General features: G+C 41.6%; 1 protein-coding gene across 1 annotated transcript; it reads right to left on the bottom strand.

The window, feature by feature from the left end:
- Window positions 1–313: 313 nt before the first annotated feature.
- On the bottom strand, window positions 314–18,837 carry LOC103364496 (regulator of nonsense transcripts 2-like). Its single transcript, XM_008291639.1, has 10 exons — window positions 18,406–18,837; window positions 15,670–15,945; window positions 14,721–14,904; window positions 9,936–10,084; window positions 8,190–8,294; window positions 7,988–8,086; window positions 7,385–7,558; window positions 4,020–4,161; window positions 2,982–3,102; window positions 314–1,084 (listed from the first exon to the last, which is right to left on the bottom strand). Exons 1-10 carry the CDS (start codon window positions 18,787–18,789, stop codon window positions 1,078–1,080), a joined length of 1,641 nt encoding a protein of 546 aa, XP_008289861.1. The 5' UTR covers window positions 18,790–18,837; the 3' UTR covers window positions 314–1,077.
- Window positions 18,838–19,130: the final 293 nt, after the last annotated feature.

Below are 19,130 nucleotides of genomic sequence, written 5' to 3'. Positions count from 1 at the left end.
AACTCGCTCGCTTCGGCCCGGAGCGACGGGAAGATCGATTTCATGTCTGCAGGGTCGACACGGAGCTAAAGCTGTTAGCTTAGCTTAGCACAAAGACTGGAAACGGGTGGAAACAGCTAGCCTCGCTCTGCTTACTTCATCTGCACAAGAACATATGCAGAAAATGCCGCGTTTGTTTGGCCTCGAGGAGATTTTTTTAGCCGCTTAGCAGCAGCAGAAACCAACAGTGAACACAAAACTGGTATTTAATTATCTTTTGAGTTGTTTTTTTAAACCCTCTGAACCCAAAACAGAAAGAATCGTGGACACAGATTGTTGATTTTATTCTTTTTTTAAAGCAAAAGCATCAAAAAATGTGAAACAAACTGAATATTTTTGGGGGGTTTCGACTAACATCTGCTTCTGTAAATCAACGAGGCCTCCAGAACAAGATTTCACCCCATCAGCCACTTTTTCTCATCAACCCGTCCACGTGTGTCGTGAACAAAACATCCCGTCCTCCTGTGCAGCTCTGGGCCGACAGTCCGTCCAGCGCCGCCTCTCAGACCGAGACGCGTCTCCCGGTTCTAGTCCAAAATGAAACAAAAACAAAACCCCGTCGCTAGTCTCGTGTAAATGTTGTGCACTCGCAGGTTTGAACTCCTAAATGTGAGTCGGTGTTGTCCCTCCACGTTTTGCGGGTCCGATCCGTCCGCCCCGCCTGGTCCGGTCCGCCCCCCTGCCGGTCAGATGTTTGCAGTTCTCGTCCAGACAGTTGTGTGTTTTTTAATAAATTTTTTTTTGTCATCTCAGGCAACAGACAAAAAAGAAAGAGAGCCCATGTGTGACCCCTGACCTCCGACCCCGGCCCCCTCCCCGGCGCTGCCTCCCCCCTCCTCGGGCTTCGAGTGAGTGTTCAGGTCAGGGGTCGGTTCTGATCCGGCATCAGTGGGCGTCTTGGAGGACTCGGTCCCCGCTCCGACCGGCTTTCCCCTCCGATCTTCTCGTTTTTTTCTTGTCGCTCTCTTTCTCTTTCTCTCTCGTTTGCTCGTTCATTCGTTCTCGTGCTCGCTCGCTCAGCCCGGGCCCAGACTCCGATCAGCGTCTCCTGGAGGACACAGCAGAACATTTACTGTAGAAAACCAGCCGGGTCGCGGCAGAAGTCAAAGTCTGACCCTGGTTGTAGCAGCACCTCTATCTGAACATAGAGTGCCTGTAAATAGTGTTCAGCTTTTGTTGTTGTTCAGCCTTGAATCATGGTCAGTTTAATTTGGCTATTTGAGCTAGAATTTACAAAAAACATCACTGAACATCTCTTAGAGTCCACCATGAAGGATGGAAGCAATGTGGTACATGTCTAGAACAGGACGTCCTCAAAAACTGAGCAAGAAGGAAACATGTGAGGAAGGCCACCAAGACACCTCTGACACTTCTGAAGGAGTTACGAGCGAGTATTCACCACCATCATGATGCTGCCACCACCGTGCTTCATGGTGGAGATGGTGTGCAGTGAGAGAGGCCACCAAGACACCTCTGACTCCTCTGTAGGAGTTTCCAGCTTCAGCAGCTGAGATGTTAGAGACTGTTCATACAACAACTGTTGTCTGTTCGTCAATCGTCAAAGCTTTATGGGAGACAAAGAGAATCTTCTTAAATCTGGACCAGAGTTCACCAGAAGACAGGTGGAGACTCTAAAGCCACCTGGAAGAAGGTTCTTTGGTCCAATTAGATCAAATTTGAGCTTTTGGGGCCTCAGACTAGTAGCTATCTCTGGCTGACACCAAATATTGCACATCATCACAAACACACCATCCCCACTGTGAGGCACGGTGGTGGCAGCATCATGATGAAGCACGGTGGTGACGAGCAGTTTCTAGCTCCTTCAGAGGACTAATCGGTGTCTTGGTGGCCTCACTCACTCGTTCCCTTCTTGCTCTGTAACTCAGCTTTTGATAAATGTGTCCTGTATTCCTTTCATGTCTTAATGAGGCATTCAACTGGACTCATATTCAGTAACTTTGATATTTTCTTGTATCATCATGTGACCTTTTAAGAAGTCTCCTCGTGTCAGGACAACAACACCAAAACACCTGCAAAATTATTAATAATTAACTTTTTAAACAGAGTTAAGAACTTAAAACTGCTTGACAGTCATTTTACTAAAGAAAACGAGGCGTTGGATTAGTTTCAGCAGCACGTTACTCCACATTTGGTGTAAATAGGCTGATTAGTAATTAACTAAAGGGTGTGTTCGTGGAACTAGAAAAGTAAGGAGTGAGTGCAGCACAGAGGCTAGCTGGTGTGTTTTTAGCTTTTGGACAACTGTGGAGCTCTATGGTGTAACAACAGTACTCATTAGGAAGCTGACACTGTTGGTTTTGGAGTTTTAAAGAGAAAGATGGAATAAAATGCAGCACCAGGAGGATTAAATGGAAACTGAGGCGTTTTATCAGGTGTATTGTTTGGTTTTATGACGGTAACTGATGCCAAACATCTCCCTGAAAACTCACATTTGTAGAAAAACACAGATGAACCTACCAGAATATGAAACCAAAGGAAAACGAGCATGTTTCTGTGTCTTTATTCTGCCAGAGCTGTGAATATTTAACTGCCGGGGATTCATTAAACACATGCAACAGACTGATAATGACGTATAAACATGAAGGTTTCCAGAACAACCTCACCTGAACCTCCTGGAACCAGAACTATAAACTCCTGTTAACCAGCTGTACCGCTAACAGCTAAACGATGATCTCGTTAAAGCGTCCTGGATGCGCTGCAGCTCCAGATGTTCTCGCCCTAGCTAGTCATGAATCTGGTGTTTCTCCTGCTTCACCCTCCTGTCCTGCCTCTCTCTCCTCTCTCGCTCCTCCTGCCTCTCATTTCTCTCCCTTTTCACTCTGTTCAAAGACACGTCGGTTCTGTCAGACACCGTCATCAACCCGAACCCAACACGTGTGTTTTCCTGCCGGTCCTCTGAGTTGTCGGCGGTCCGGACTCACCTTCCTCCGGTCTTGAAGATGAGGTCGGCGTTGGGAGCTCCTTTCGGGTGCTGGTACCGAGGCCGGCGCTCCCGGTTGGTGTTGGCCGGAGCCGGACGCTGAGCCAGAGACTGCATCATCTCTGCAGGGGGAAGGAGGGTTAATCGATCAAAGATTCACCGATCAGCTGCTAGTTTAACCTTTTGGATCGGTTTGAGCTTCTCAAACGGGAATATTTTTGAGTTTCTTTCCTCTTTAGTGGCAGTAAAATGAAAATGGAATCTTGGACTAATTGAAAATCGAACCATTTAGTCCTTAAAAGGTCAGAAAATAAAAGAGAAATTCCCAAATATATCCCAAAACACAAAGATATTTGGTTTCCAATTGTGCAAAAATAAAGAAGGAAAACTGCAAATTCTCACATCTGAGGAGCTGACATCAGTCAGAGGGCCTGTGGAGCTGCAATAACTTATTAATAATGACTAATAACAGCTTTAGAGCTACTTTTCGAGCAAGAACACCAAATATTTGATGGTTTCAGGTCCTTAAATGTAGAGTTTGCTGCCTGTTCTTGGTCTTACATGACATTAAATTAATACATTTGGATGCTGAACAGTTGCTTGGACAAAGAAAACAAAAAAAAAAAGTCCAAAAATAAAATTATCTTCATAAATTTCTGGGTTTCGTTGCTCCTTTATGGCAGCAAACTGAGCATCTTGTGGCACTGATGGGCATCTTTTGTCATTTTCTGATGTTTTATAGATCAAAAAACTCATAAATTAAACCGACAGCTACGATGGAAACAGTCCCTGATGATGTATTTGTAACTAAAACGCCAGTAAAACAAAAAAAAAATTAACTTTAAAAGCAAGAAATAAAAGGAAATCTCACATTTTATGTCAAAAGAATGAAAAATAATGTAAAACAAATGAGCAGTTTTAAGTGTTGCTCAATAATCTGCATATATCTGTGAATCATCTCTTCATTAGCGTCGTCGCTACGTTGACGTTAGCGTTAAGCTGATGAAGTTTCCCCCATTAAACAGAACCAGCGCCGTACCCTGGTAGTCCTCCTGCTCCTGCCTCTCGTTGATGTCCAGGGTCAGCTTCTTCATCCTCATGCGCTCCTCCTGCTCGGCCTGCTGCTGGTTGAAGTGATTCGCCGCCAGGTGGGACGACAGCGGCACGTTCAGGATCTTATACTGTCCAAAACAAACAAACAACAACAAAAACATTTAAAACATCGAGCAGCAGCAGATGATTGTTCAGCTCATTTGGGTTTTTGTTGTAAAGCTAATAGTTTAAAGCTTCAGTCATGAATTTTCTTTTCATGTCACGAGCATGTTAGCTGTTTCAATGCTAAGCTAACTGGCTAACGCTTGACACTCCCCACATCCATCAGCTCTTCTAATCTCAAGAAAGAAAGCAAAGATGTGCACTTGCACAAACTTTGAACTGTTCCTTTAAGTAAAACACTTCCTCAAAATCAGTTCCTAATCATTGTTTTTATTCTTAATTGATTCTAAAGCGCCTTTTAAATTAAAAATTAATCCTTTAGTTCACAAAAAAGTGAGCAAATAGTGATCACAATTTTCCAGGCTCCAAGCTAACGAACTAAAATGTCTTTATTGATTTACGATAAAACAGAGATCTGATTGGTTACACATCACCTGTGACAGCCAATCAGACGAGTGCATTAGCAGACTGTTGCAGTTTAAACGTGAGTTAGCGGGCGTAGCTGAAACTGCAATAAACACCAATAAACACTTAGACTGAAACTGCCTCAATAATTCACGTGTTGGTGCCGGTGCGGCTTATTCTGCTGATGGTGCTAGGTTTATGCTATCGCTAGGAGGTTAGCTGTGCCTCTTTGCTTGCGGCTAATGCTAACTGTAGCAGCGTAACATCTTTTAAAGTCAGATTAAGTTAAAAAGTCTGCTCGAACTGACAGAAACACCTCTAGCAGACACACAACTTGCAAAAACTGAACTAGAAGCACCAACGTCTCCACAAATCAGGACGTTAGCTGCTCCCATGGCAGCTAAGGCTACGCTAGCGGCTAGCGGCTAAGTTAGGAAGCAGCCACGGATGAACCTGAAACACAGTCTGGAAAACAACGATTAAAAATGCTTTAATATCTGGATCTTAGTTGGCAACTAACAGAATGGAGAAGAAGCAGGAGACAAACTGATCGATCTCAATCAGCTGATCGATCATGTGACCCTCTGACATCATCACTCCTATTCCTATTCAGTTCTAGCAATCGTGATTAATTAATAAAGTAACCGACTACCTCATGCTGTTAATGTATAATATTTATTGTGTATATTGGTTTCTTGATCACCTATAATCGCCTCTGGATGACAAGTAAATAAATCATCAGAATAAAATACAAACTGAAGCTGCCTTCAAACAGCAGGCAGTGATTCTCTGTGTTTTAATGCTTTGGTTCGTCCCAAACAGCAGCGAGGACGTCCACCAAACAACACAGGAAGCTTGTGCTCAGTAACCTGCGCCTGTTTACGGACTGAAAAATGTCATTTTCCCGTCTGCGCGGCAACAAGGACGCTCTGTGTTGCGCTGCAGCAGCCGGCTGTGGACTGAGCGCTTCATTAAAGCTGCAGAAAGCCGGACACACCCAGCGGAGCGGCAACCAGCTCGGCCTCAGACCGCATTCCAGCAGCAGCTCGGCACACACCAGCGTCTTTATATACTCGACCCTCGACCACGGTCACGTCTTTAACCCCTGACGGGCCAGAAAGCTCCTCGTGGTGTCCTGAAACAGACACAGCCTCCTCTCTGACAACACATGGTTCACTTACAGCTGCTTTATTGTGATTTATAGTCGTGTAAAGTTTTATTCTTTCAAGAGTCAAGATGTTTGCTGTCACTTCACTAACGTAAGGACAATGTTTAGGCTGGAGGCTCCGTTATGTGAAACCAAAACCACTTTTTAAATCCCTATAAAAACAGCAGATCAACAATAAATACATTAATCGATTGTTTCTCAGCTACTTAATGTTTTGATAATTAATTAATCCGTGTAAGCTACTTTATGAAAAAAATATAAAAATAAATAACTACATTATCTGATTCCAGCTTCACTGTTAAAAAAAAGGTTAAAACAATATTTTTAACTATTTTAAAAATAATTTATTGCTATTTTATAGCATAAATCAGCAAAAAAGTCAATATTTTATCGATATTTTACATTTTTAGTATTTTTTCTTTTAGAACATTTAACCATAAAATTACACCTTTGTTGTTTTAAATAAAATCTGCAAAAAAATATTATTTTACAGATTTTTACTGTTATTGGAAAGAAAAATATACATATATTAAGTGTTGAAAATGGCAAATTATTTTTTTAACTGCTGTTTTACAGATTTTCTTTTTTCTTGTTAAACAAGTAATTTACATGTTGACTGTAAAAAAACAAAAAAAAACAGACAAACTCAAAGTATTGTCCACATTTTTGCAAACAGCGTTTTGTTCTTTAACAATGTGTGGCCATAAAATTTACTGGATTTAATTTAACCAAAATCAACTAAAAAATGTCGTATTTTACGGATATTTGCTGTTATTTTTTGCAGTTTTTGAATTTTACAGCATTCAACCATTTATTCAACAGCTGCTGCCAAACATTCACAGAACTCTTAGAAGTGAATATTTTCTGGTTTCTTTCCTCCTTAATGACAACAAACTGACACTTTTCACGATTTCCTGACATTTTACAAACCGAACTAATCGATTATTCTGACCAATGATTCTCAGTCGTAGTCTGAAGCCAAGTTTTAACTTGTGCAGAAGTTTCCTCGGCGTGTTGGTTCAACCCTGAACCGTCGTCACAAAGAGCCCAGTACGAGCTCAGCGCCGGCGTCCAGAGTCAATATTATTCCTGGTTTCGGTCACACTGGGCCGAGTGTGTTTGAGGGAAGCTTCATTCAGCGACACAAGAGCATCGCTGCCTCCCTACATGTACTTTAACAAAGCTGCTCTACGGTCCTGGTTCTGTTTAATCCAAGACTTTCTTTAATCGACAACAACCTCTGGGCTCATTTATGCAGCCCGACGCTTTAAAAACAAGCGAGAAACAGAACCTGCTGCTTTAGAAAACACAGAACTGCAAATCCAGACGATGAAGTTTTCTGCAGTCGCATAACGTCGGTGATGTCAGATGTTTCTCATTATGTTGGTTCTGGAGATAATTCTAAATATGATAATAATAATGAAATGAATACTCTTGACATTCAGAACACTACAGTGAGCTACAGCAGGATTATTTATGATATTTACTGAGTTTTAATCCCCAATATGTGAATTAAATCTGATAAAATCGCTCCTTAACCTCAGTATTTACACTTAGCGGGTGAATTAAACGTCAGTGTGTGTAAATGTGTGTTGTGACCGTGGGTCAAACTTCACCTGCTGCTTGTTGCCCTTGCGGGTCAGCATGACGAACTGCATGGTGTCGGAGATGTCCGACTCCGCCTCGCCGATGCACGACTGGCCGGAGCCGCCTTTCTTCAGCTGGCTCTTCAGCTGCAGAGGGATCGCCACGTCCAGCTGGTGGACCTTCACCGACTCGCCGCTGCGCTGCTGCAGGGACGCAAAGAGATCAAGAAGAGTCAACGTGGGCTGATTAAAGTCTTCATTAACACATTCACAAGTTTATATGCTAACATGCTAAAAGCTAACATTGCACTTGGACAAATGAAGTGGACGTCTGGCAAAGTTTTGAGGTTAAACGAAGCTTAAAAATGTTGGTATAAAGTAGATTTCAGCCTCATTTGTTACACAACCTTTAATTCTGCTGCTCCGATACAAAGACAAGACTTTGAATGTTGGATTTTTTAGTCTCAGATCAACAAGTTTCTTCTGTTCGACCGATTTCTGATTTATTACGTATGAAGCTGCACACATTCAACCAGCTCCAGGCCAGCGGGGGTCACGATGCTCTTATTTTGAAGAGCTGTAAAGGATGTGAACACCTTGTTTGGGCGACAGGTGAGCGGCTGGACGTCTTACCTGCAGGTTCTCCAGCATCATCTTATCCAGAGCCTGGATGAAGTCCTCGTCCTCGGCGCAGGCCACGTGCTTCAGTCCTCCTCCGCGGATGGTGACCTCCTGCACCATCAACACATCTTTAAAAAACTGTGATTTTTTTAAACCTAAAGTTAAAATAATCTCACAGGCTGCTACTGAAGAGATTTCAGCATCTGAGTCTTACGTTGTTCTCCTCGTCAGTCTCGTTCTCTTTGTTGGAGTCGGTCAGATAGTCGGTGTTCTCCTCGTCCTCTTCCTCCCGCTCCTCCTCCTCGTTCTCCGATCCTTCCTGTGGAGATTTAAACAAAAACAGAAACAGCTCGTTAACACACAAACGCTGATTAATGAGCTTCAGATTCAAGCTTTTCAGTTTCTTGACGTATCTAGAAACGAATCCTCGCACCTGATCTGCTGTCGCCACACCGAGAACAAACCCAACACGACGCAAGTTTGATTTTTACTGTAGGTTTTCAAACCAATTTGCAAAACGATTTACATGGAAAAGCTTCTATTTGTTGGGTATTCATATATACACAGAGCTTAACAAATGTATCAGACCAGCACCCAACGTCAGGCTTATGCCCTAAATTAACAGCATTAAATCATTTCTTATGTTTCTGTAACGGTTAATACACCAGAATGCAGAAGCTTGTTAACCCAAATGATCATTTTAATGCTAAAATATAATTATTGTTGTCATCCAGGAGTTTTCAAATGTACTGTTTTACAAAAAAACCCCTGAAAAAACAGTAAAGCACACAATTATGTCTTTATTAAGATGTTAAATTCTGGTCATTTACTCTATTTCCTGAACAGAACAGTTAGTTTCAGTGGTTGAATTCAGTCTAAATTCCTCATTCCTGTTCAAAATAGTGAAACACTGAGAGCATTAAAGCACTTCATGGTGCTGGATGGTCTAAATATCCTCCCATCCATCATCTGTACACCGCTCGATGCTCACCAGGGGGACAGGTGGGCTGCTAAGTGTGTTAGGAACTGTATTTATGTAGAACCAAAACATTTAAATAAATCACCTTAACCTCCATAAGAACAATAATGTCGTGTCTTAGTTTTAATGTTTGCAGTAATCAGGTTGAGTTCTGTAAAGCACATTAGTCAGATTATCCTCCATAAATAATAATAACGCTGTCAGATCTCATCCTTAATAGGTAGTGGTCTGGTGAAACTGCATTTTATTTAGTTTTTGTAGGGTCGTAATCAGTTATATAAATATTACTGGGTTGCAAGGTGGCTCAGTGGTCAGCACTGTCGCCTCGCAGCTACAAGGTTCACGTCCCGGTGAGGACACCCGGGATCTTTCTGCGTGGAGTCTCCATGTTCTCCTCGTGCAGCGTGGGTTCTCTCCGGGTTCTCCAGCTTCCTTCCACAGTCCAGAAACATGCTGAGGTTAATTGGTGATTGTAAATTGTCCGTAGGTGTGAATGTGAGTGTGCTTGGTTGTCTGTCTCTAAGTGTAGCCCTGTGATAGACTGGTTACCTGTCCAGGTGAACCTGCCTTCACCCTGAGTCAGCTGGGATAGACTCCAGCCCCCCACGACCCTAATGAGGATTAAGGTGTAGAGATAATGGACGGATGGATGGTTGGATGAATGGATGGATGGATGGTGACCTTTCTGACGGAACACATTTTGGTGCAACAGCTTTAAATACGATTGAAGCTTCTTTAAGTTGAACGTCTTCTGTTGTCGTTGCTGCTCTGTGATCTGAGGGAACCACTGGCTGACATTTATAAACGTATCTGCAGCCAGGCCCTGATGGACCGCTCAGTCTGGTTCATGTGTGTGGATCCTTTTATGAATGAAGGTTTCCTTGAACACAATCTTCCTCTGTGACAGATAAGCGATGACAGATGAAACCATTTATCTGCCATCAGCTGTTCTGGTTGAGGAAGCCGACGATAAAGACTCACGTCCTCTTCCTGCTCGTTCATCTCGCTCTCGTTGCCCGACTGCTCCTCGGTCTCGGCGCCTCCTTCCTCGTCGTCCTCGTCGTCATCCTCGTCCAGAACCTCGCCTTCGCTCATGGCGCTGGAGCGGCCGTCCTTCTCCATGGCCAGACCTGCGTGGACACAAAAACGTCGACCATGAGCTCGTCTTTGCTCAAACAAAAGCCATCAAACTGGTGTTTCATTAGCGAGGCAGGTTACAGTAATTACGCAACGGCAGAGAAATGAAGCCGGGCCTGAAGCCGCCGATCAGGTTGGGCCGTGTGACTCTGAGGAATCCTGGCTGAGGTATGAGCGCTAACAATGGCGGCTGTGTTTGGCTCCGAGGGGCCTCCATCAATCAACTCACAGGCGCTCACGTAAACACCAGAGGAGAAAGTCGATTCACCTGCACGAGGTTCCTGTGGTCGAACATTTACACTTTGAGCCGCTTCATTTGACAGCCATCGCTCAGCGCTGACAGCGGGCGATAAGATTTAACGGCGGTGTTAAAGATTAAACGAGCGGCTGCTGATCTTTCTGCCTCTTGACCTCCGTCTCCCCTCATTAATCAGCTCAAGGCTTCACCTGGAGGGACGAGAAACAACCGTTCTCCTCCAGAATAAGCATCTCAACACTTGTTATAACACAATACGATAAAGTTTTGCACCTTGAACGTTAATTAGTTTAATGGTTTTTCCTAAATGCAACACGTGTGAGCTGCTGGATCCCTTGAATTTCTCATAAACGATTGTTTATCTGTCAATTTATCTCAATAAAGACAATTTTCCATCGATTTCCTGATCGTCCCAGACCTCATGTTTGTTTGTTTTCCTACTTGTTGTCCTTATATTGTTAAAAAAGTACCTAAATAACAAGTTTAAAAAAGAAAAATAAGATCCGACGCAGTTTATTCTAAAGCTTTAATTTAATTTAAAGCTTTTTAAGGCTCTTTAAGTCGTGCAGATCCCTCGTTTTAAAGCCTCAGCAGTCCGACTGACTCATAAACTACAATAATCACATTTAAAAATTAAATAAAATGAGCACATTGAGCTTCTGCTGTTCTGTTTTTGTACATTTGTCATCGGTTGTCGCTTGTTTATGTCGTGTCCAATCATCAGAAACATGCCGGAGAAAATAAAAAATCACCATAAATTAAGATTTATGAACATTTTTACTTGAAGTGCAGCAAGTTTCACTACAGTTACGCTGAAAATTATTCATAAATGTGCCAAATTTTGACTTATAGTGCATTTTAATTTGGGCAATTGGCTTCTTTTGTCGTTTATTTTTGCACGTTTCTATCGTTAGCATCTCCAACACAACGTCCGACTATCGTTTCTCACGGGTTTATTTAACCTCCTGCCAGGAGAAACCTCGCTTTTACTCAGAAATCACACAGGAAATATTATTTTTAAGCAACACGAAGCAGAAATGTTCGATTTTAGTTCACGTTTTGGCAACTCGGTGCCACTAACAGTGTGCAGAATTAGCCGTTAGCATCTCCTTTAATCGCTGGATTATCAGAAAACGTGGGAATGTGACGATTCTCCAGCGTCTTTTAAAGCAGATTTACGACGTTTCCGCTGCCGTCTGAGCAGCTTCACAGTATCTGAGGGTGGAGCGTTCGCATTTTTCTCTGCACATTCCAAGTCGACACCTTGAAACCGTGAACAAAGCCGGAGCTGCTATCGGAGCGAGATACACCTGCTGCACTTCCTCCTCCTCGCCGGCTGTTTTGTTCCTCTGTTTCACATTCCTGACGGTGCAGATCACAGTCTGCCGCACAGCTCAGGTTTCTGTATTTGTTACAGTCGCAGATGAAAACTGTTTATGTGAATCGTACAGAGTTCACTTTAATCAGATTCTGGTTCGTTAACGTTAATCTGAGGCTCTGAAGACCGCATGAGGTTAAATTTAAGACCTTTTCTGAGGACAAACTGGTGAAAGAATCAATCAAAATCATCAAAAGACGACAATTATTTAGTAAATATGTTGATTTATGGGCATTTAAATCCCACTTTTGTTCATTTTTACTGCTTTATAAGCTCATATTTTCCTCAATATTCACCGTTTATACCGCTAACACTTATAAACTCTTACTAAAACATACTTTTATCAAGAACCTTCACTGGTTTTAATTCATTTAAATTGTCTTTTAAACCCCAAAACTCACTAAACTGTGTATTTATCTCTTTTAAAACCGACTTGTCCGCTTTGTTTTGCTGCCTTCTAACGCTTTATATAATTTAGATTAATAAATTAAGGTTATTATTTCATGAAAAAACAAAAACACTGTTTATAATCTTGATTTTAACAAAATAAAAGTTGATTAATGCCCACTAAATATCTCGTTAACAGCAAGTTAAAGGTTATAATAATAAAATATAATTATCACATGTACTTTATTTTAAATTTGGCAAATTTCTTGTTATTTATTGATCATCTCATGACTTCACGTTTGTTTGCCTTCTTGCTTGTGGTCTATCTTATCATATAAAATGTCCATAAATACAGTTAAATAACAGTTTATACTAAACCCGTGCAGGAAACTGAATTTAGCTGAATTCAGTTAAACCCACAATTATTCACACTCAAGTCAAATTTGATTTATAGTGATTTCTGCTCATAATAATTTTAGTTTTATCATGCTTTTTGTACATTTTTCTCATCATTATCTCCACAACGAAAGTCTGATCACTTGTTTATTTAACCTCCAGCATGAAGAAACTCATCGGTTGGATAAAAAGTCACTGTAAATCAAAACTTTGAACATTTATAAATAATTCTGGGATGAACTGGACCTCGTAAAAGTGAGATTTGGGTTGATTTGTTTGTCTCCAGTCAGCTCCAACAGACGGGAGCACCTTTAGTTTATAGTTAATGTTGACTTAATGTCACTTTTATCTCATTATTTAGGTCACATGAGAGAAACTTTAGACTTTCATTCACATTTTGGCAACTTGGAGGAATTAAATTAAGCAGAACCAGCCGTTAGCAGCTTCTGCAGCATCTTCATAGACGTTTCTTCAGGATGGACGTCGTAGATACGACATCCTCAGGTTTGATAAACCGTTTCACGTCTGTGTTCAGGCTTCCTCCGGCTCTACAGCGCCTCACGGTGGTCGTCTACGTTTACTACACGCCATAAAAAGTCTCAATTTCAACACGAGTCTCACATTTTTGTGGATTTTTATCCTCCCACACGTTCTCACACTTCACTCTGGGATCATTTGCACATTCAGTGGCTCATATTTTGCACAAATTTGCAGAAACTGTACTTTTATATATTCTTTATATCCTGAACATACTGCCTTCTAACTATAAACGATCCTATTTTATATATTTAGGTTTCTTGGTAACCGTTATGCACCAAAAGATAAAATCCTAAAATCAGGCGTCAATAAAGACGGATTTCTGTTAAAACGAAGATGAGAATGATGAGATAAAATACAGAGGAGTGAATATTTCCTCCACGTTCGATGATAACTTCTGCTGAAAGAGGTTCAAAACACAGAACATTAAACTAAATCAGACTATATTTGAACAAAAAACTGAATTTGATTTTGCCTTTCTGGTGCAGTTTGTGGAAAGAAATAAAGATTTAACACTGAGTGAGCTGCAGATTTCACATAATTCAGTCTCGATGAGTAACTTTGAGGAGTTTTTACGGCCTCTATCGCTCATATTTCTGAGCTTAAACACAAACATTTTTGGAAAAAATGTCATGTTTGGTGCTTTAACTAAGTCGAGCTTGAGGCATTATGGTGTGTTTTTATAGTGTCAAGAGCTTGTGCTTCCCTTCAGGATGGATTCGATGAGCTAACTGGTCGACAAAACGTCAGAAAATGTCATAAAATATCCCCCAAAGGAGATTAAAGAGGTTGAGTTGATGTCTGTAAATGGTTTGTTTCATCTAAACAAAAACAAAAAACAAGAAAAATCTGCAAATTCTGACTTTTGAGAAGCTGGAAGCACCAAAAAACAAAGGAAAAACTGAATTTACTGTTTGATTTTGCCTTTTTTGTGCAGTTTGTGGAAAGAAATGAAGATTTTATCACTGAGTGAGCTGCAGATTTTGCTGCAGGATGACAACATAATTCAGTCAGACGTCTAAATGAGTAACTTTGGGGAGTTTTCACTGCTGAAGCACATTATTTTCTGTGAAAACTAAATCTTTTACAGACTTCAGCAGCAACTTGAAGCATAATAGAGCCATTTTTTTGTCAGAATAAGCAATCTGGTTGGTAAAGAATCTGAAAACTACATTTAAAAAGCCCTTCAGAAGGACAAAGAGGTTGAAATGACGTCTGCAAATGTGTTTCTTGGTCCAAAAAAAGACATAAAACAAAGAAAATCTCACGTTTGAGAAGCAGGACGCAGAGAAATCCTGACTTAACTGATTAACTTCTCGTTAAAATGGTAGAATATTGTCCAGACTGCTGCCTCTGAAGTCACACTGACTTAGAAAGGAATGCAGCGACTAAAAATACACGTTTGGCGTGGCAGACCTAAAATAACCCCCTGAGCTGCTGCAGACGTCATTCCTTTGTAATTAACGGTTATAATTCTTCCAGCTCTCCGTTGACGGGGCCGTTTAGCGACTCCGTGACTTCGGTATGCCTCGCGGCGTTAAACCTGTCGGACGGATGATGCATCGCCGGCCTCCTACACGCTGAGGAATGCTGCGGCGCCGGGGCCGCGGCCCGACCGGAGCGACCGGCTGCTGCGCCTCGGCGGTTTCGCGGCGGACGTTCTCGGGGCTCCTACCTAGCTTGACGAGCACCTCCCTCTCCAGGTCGGTGACGTGTTTGGTGGCCTCGTCCAGCGAGCAGCTCAGCCTCATCTTGGGCCGCAGCAGCTCCAGGGTGTCGCTGATCATGTAGTCGATGTCGATGGGGAACGGGTGGTCCTTGGTCCACACGTCCAGGCTCTTCTTCCACCAGATGTAGCGCTGCAGACACACAACAACACCTTGAGTTCACTTTTACTTAATCAGAAGGTGTGTTGAGATTAGAGACGTTAACGACCGATTATCATTCCTGCATAATGGAAGCATTTCTCTCCTGGTGACTCATAACCGCCTCGTTTCTGTTGCTGCTAATTTATCCTGCGGCACTTTTTTAACCTGCACGTTACCATTCATTGCACTAAAACACGAGTTAAATTCCTTGTGCGTGACAACCTACCTGGTAATAAAACCTCAGATTAATTTATTACCTCAAAAAAACCTCTAGCAAGTTATAAAGTCTTGGTATTTTTTATTTAAATGGCCAAAATTGCATCATTTATCAGCCAAAAACCGTAAAAACAGAAAGAATAATCAGATTTTCAACTTTAAAATCATGATATTTGATCAAAATCACCCCAAAAAATTCCCTAAAAATGAACTGTTTAGACACACAACATCACTTTTAGTATTTATTTCAGCTCTACTTCTACCTGCAGGCCTTCATTGTTTCTGCATGTAATTAAACAAATGTGCAATTAATTAAATTAGCACAAATTAGCTGCCACAGAACATCCTGAGAGGATCCAGACTCATCCTTTAAGATGAATCGATGGCGCGGCCGAGTGTCGGCTAAAGAAAATCCACTTCTAATCCACATTTTTCCAGAGGAACCGGACTTTAAGAGCAGCTTGTTGTAGATTTTCACATAAATAAACAACGACGGAGCACCAGAGAGGCCAGATGTGCAGCCGGAGCCGGCAGACGTACCTGGAAGTAGATGAGGAAGCAGTCGAGCTTCCTCTTGCTGGAGCCGCGGTCGAAGTACTGGCCGCAGGTGTCGAGCAGCGTGCAGACCAGCCGGATCCGGAACAGGTGCTCGGGGGGGTCCAGGGGACTGGCGCTGCCGTCCTGGTTCACGCCGAAGGAGATGAAGGAGAAGAGGGTGCGGAAGATGACGGCCGACTCCACCATGCGGTAGTTGTAGAGCTCGCCCAGGAACTTGGCGCTGCTGATGCGCCGCTGGTTGAACTTGGGCTGGTTCACCTGAGAGGCGACGGACCGGTCAGAGAGTCCAGAACCAGGACGTACCACAAGCAATAACAGAGAAACGGTGCTCTGCCTGCAGCGATTCATGTGTTTTTAATCATTATTCCTTTTATTTTGCAGCTGATTTAAACATTTTGCTGTTAATAAACTCAGTCTCTCTACAAAGTGATCAGAATATAAGTTTCTACTGATTATGACTCAAATTTGGAAACACAAATAATCAGAAAACGCTCCTGCTCCGTTTTTGGTGCCACTTTTTAACCGATTTCTTAATTTTTTCTGAATATTTCTGTATAAATATAAACAGCTGAAGCACCTGATTAATTAAAGGCTCGAAAAATCGCCTCAAAATTGATCAAAATTAACTTGTTTTGATAAACAATTGATCATTTGTGTGAGCTCTCGAGATAAAAACATCAAAATTCCAGCTTTTTATTAGTAAAATATGTGTTATTTTTACCAGTTTAAGATCTGAGGGGCAAAGATTTTGTGAATAAAGTCGGCAAAATTGATCGACAGTGATAATAAATATTAAAAAAATAAAGGCAAAGGCGAGAAAAAAATAAAAATAATAAATAAAGTCATAATCTGTGGTACTAAATAATGAATAAACAACAAAATTAGGATGATTTTAAGACTTTTCTTTCTTCATTTACTCTCTTGTGAAGCTCTGGATTTTGGAAAATGTCTCATAAACATTTATTTTGGACGTCTGTGCTGCTGCACTCAGTGTGATTTTTATACATAATCAAACACATAAAGCTGTAAACTGGCTGTTTTCATATAAATAAACTAAAATACTGTGGAGGGAAAAAAAACAAGAACAACATTTGTAACTCTCCTGCTGTTAAATAAACTCGACCGCGCTGGTTCTGGGTTTGATCTGAAGCAGCAGGTTTCCGACGCGAGCAGCTGAACGTTCACACGCTTCGACTCTTTGAAACAGGTCGACTTGTTGTCAGAGTTACGTTACGCTTCCTCTGAAACGTCAGTCAGGATCAGCAGCATCTGGTTTTGTTTTCTGTTCGGCTAATCCCACCGATCTCCACTTCAGGAACAAACCTGTCAGCTGCTCGACACACGAGTTCGACTGCCTCAGAGGACGTATTTCAGCAGCTGGTAGCTCAGAGGCGATTACGTAAGAAAATTAAACCGCAGCTTATCACCTAAATGATGGAATTAGAGCCGAGAATTACACAATTATAGGCGGCGATGGCAAAATCTGTTCACTATGCATGCTGGCAGTCAGAGAAATATGATAAATAAATGATAATTGTCTGCTTTTAGTTGGCTACAGCTATATTTTACACTTTAAACACACTTTAAAGGTGCTGAACTGCAAAGTTCTGCAGCTTTAATTCATCATTAATTCATCCAAACGTATGTAAAGCACCATTTATTGCAGGCTGCACATGTGTAATAATGAAAAGATTTGATTTATAGATAGAAAATATACTATTACGTGTTATTATTACTGAGAAGTGGAGGTATCATCGGCTCAGAACGGGTGTTCAGAGAGTAACTGAACAATAAACATCAGTCTTTGTTGTCTTATTTGGAAAAAAAATGTTATTTCTGACGCAAAGATGTTTATAAAGCTCAAGTGAATGAACTTCAATGAACAAAACTGGTGAAAAATTACACTTCTTAAAAGAAAAAATCTCAGTTCTTATCATTTAGGTGCTGATGATTTACCTTTGTGGGCGGCAAAATCGTATTTTTTTATTATTACTCGATGTGAAAGAACAACCTGACAAGTTGAACAGGTGTGCAGCAGCACTTTATGGAAGAGGAAACTAAAGACATAAACTTTTTCTGTCACGTATTCTTTAAAATAGCAGCACGTATCCCATCTTCTAGAGAGCATCCTTTAATAACGGTTTTGCGTTTGAAAAATAAACCAAAATTTTAAAAAGATTTCTGCATTTTCACATTTTTAAAATAAACATTAGTCATTATTTTATTGTCTCGGTCTCAAAAAGCAGATAATCGTCAGTCGTCACGGAAACTTCACATCAGTGCATTTCTATGTTTCAGTCGTTCTTTTCTCTGTTTAAAAACAGCATCTCAGCACCGACTAACTGTTAAATACACAGATTTTAAAGTTCTTTTGTTTGTTAATGATTCGGTTTGAGAGCTTCTCTGTCCCTGCTCTACCTCAAGACGTCTTACATCCTCAAAACTTTGAACTGAATCCTTCCTGGTTCGATCAAATGTTCCTCCTTCGTTGATGTTTTTAATAAAAATCTGAAGATGTTTGAAATGGATTCTGGTTGCTCATCATGGTCTTAATAGTTGAGTTTTTTGGTTGTTTTTTACATTGAGTTCCTGTTCTTTCTGTTTTTTATTCTTTCAAGTTTTCTGTCGTATTGTTTATGCACATTTTTTGTTGTCTCCTGTCCGTTTGCTCAACTCCCAGATGCTCCATAAACAACCTGGATCAGGTGTGGTTTTTACCTCCATGCCCAGCCGGATGTCCTCCAGCACCCCGTCCACCACGTGGATGCCCACGTCCTCCTGGTAGGCCACCAGGCCGGCCAGCAGGTTGGCCACGCAGTGGATGCTGTTGTACTTGACGTTCCAGATGTTGACCATGCAGCAGATCAGGTAGCTCTTCACCTCGGGGTCCTGCCAGGGCAGCTTCCTCATCTGCCGCAGCACCTTCTCCGTGGTCACTTTGGACAGGTCCTTGTAGAGCAGCTTGCGGATGTACTCCTGCAGCGGAGGCCTCTTCTTCTTCACCGTCTTCTCCATGGGCGGAGGGTTGCAGTAGTAGTAGGCGTTCTCCACCATGGTCACGTAGCGGGCGTCCAGGTGCTGCGCCTGCTTCTTACGCATCATTTGTTCCTGGAGAGGAGTCGACAAAATACCACTTACATACAAACGTATGAGACCACCTGTCCAACCTGTTAAGCACTGAGTGTATATTTATATATATTTATAGACCGTCCAGCATCGTGAAGCGCTTTAATTCACTAAGCTCTCCACGTTTTATCATCTTGAATGAGGAATTTCAAACTGAATTCACCTTTTTGTACCCAAATCTGAGCCTCTGGGCTTCTCTGAGAAGTCAGAAACTAATCAAGAAGAGAGAAATATTTAAAAATAAATGAATAAAAGCCCTCTGTTGTGTCAGTAAACACTTATGCTTAAACCTGACAGCTGCAGGTTGGAGCTCTTAC

The sequence above is a fragment of the Stegastes partitus genome, unplaced genomic scaffold (assembly GCF_000690725.1).
Source record: "Stegastes partitus isolate 25-593 unplaced genomic scaffold, Stegastes_partitus-1.0.2 Scaffold753, whole genome shotgun sequence".
Taxonomy (NCBI): Eukaryota; Metazoa; Chordata; class Actinopteri; family Pomacentridae; genus Stegastes; species Stegastes partitus.
The sequence above is the reverse complement of the archived record's forward strand: the minus strand, read 5'-3'. Positions and strand labels throughout refer to the sequence as shown.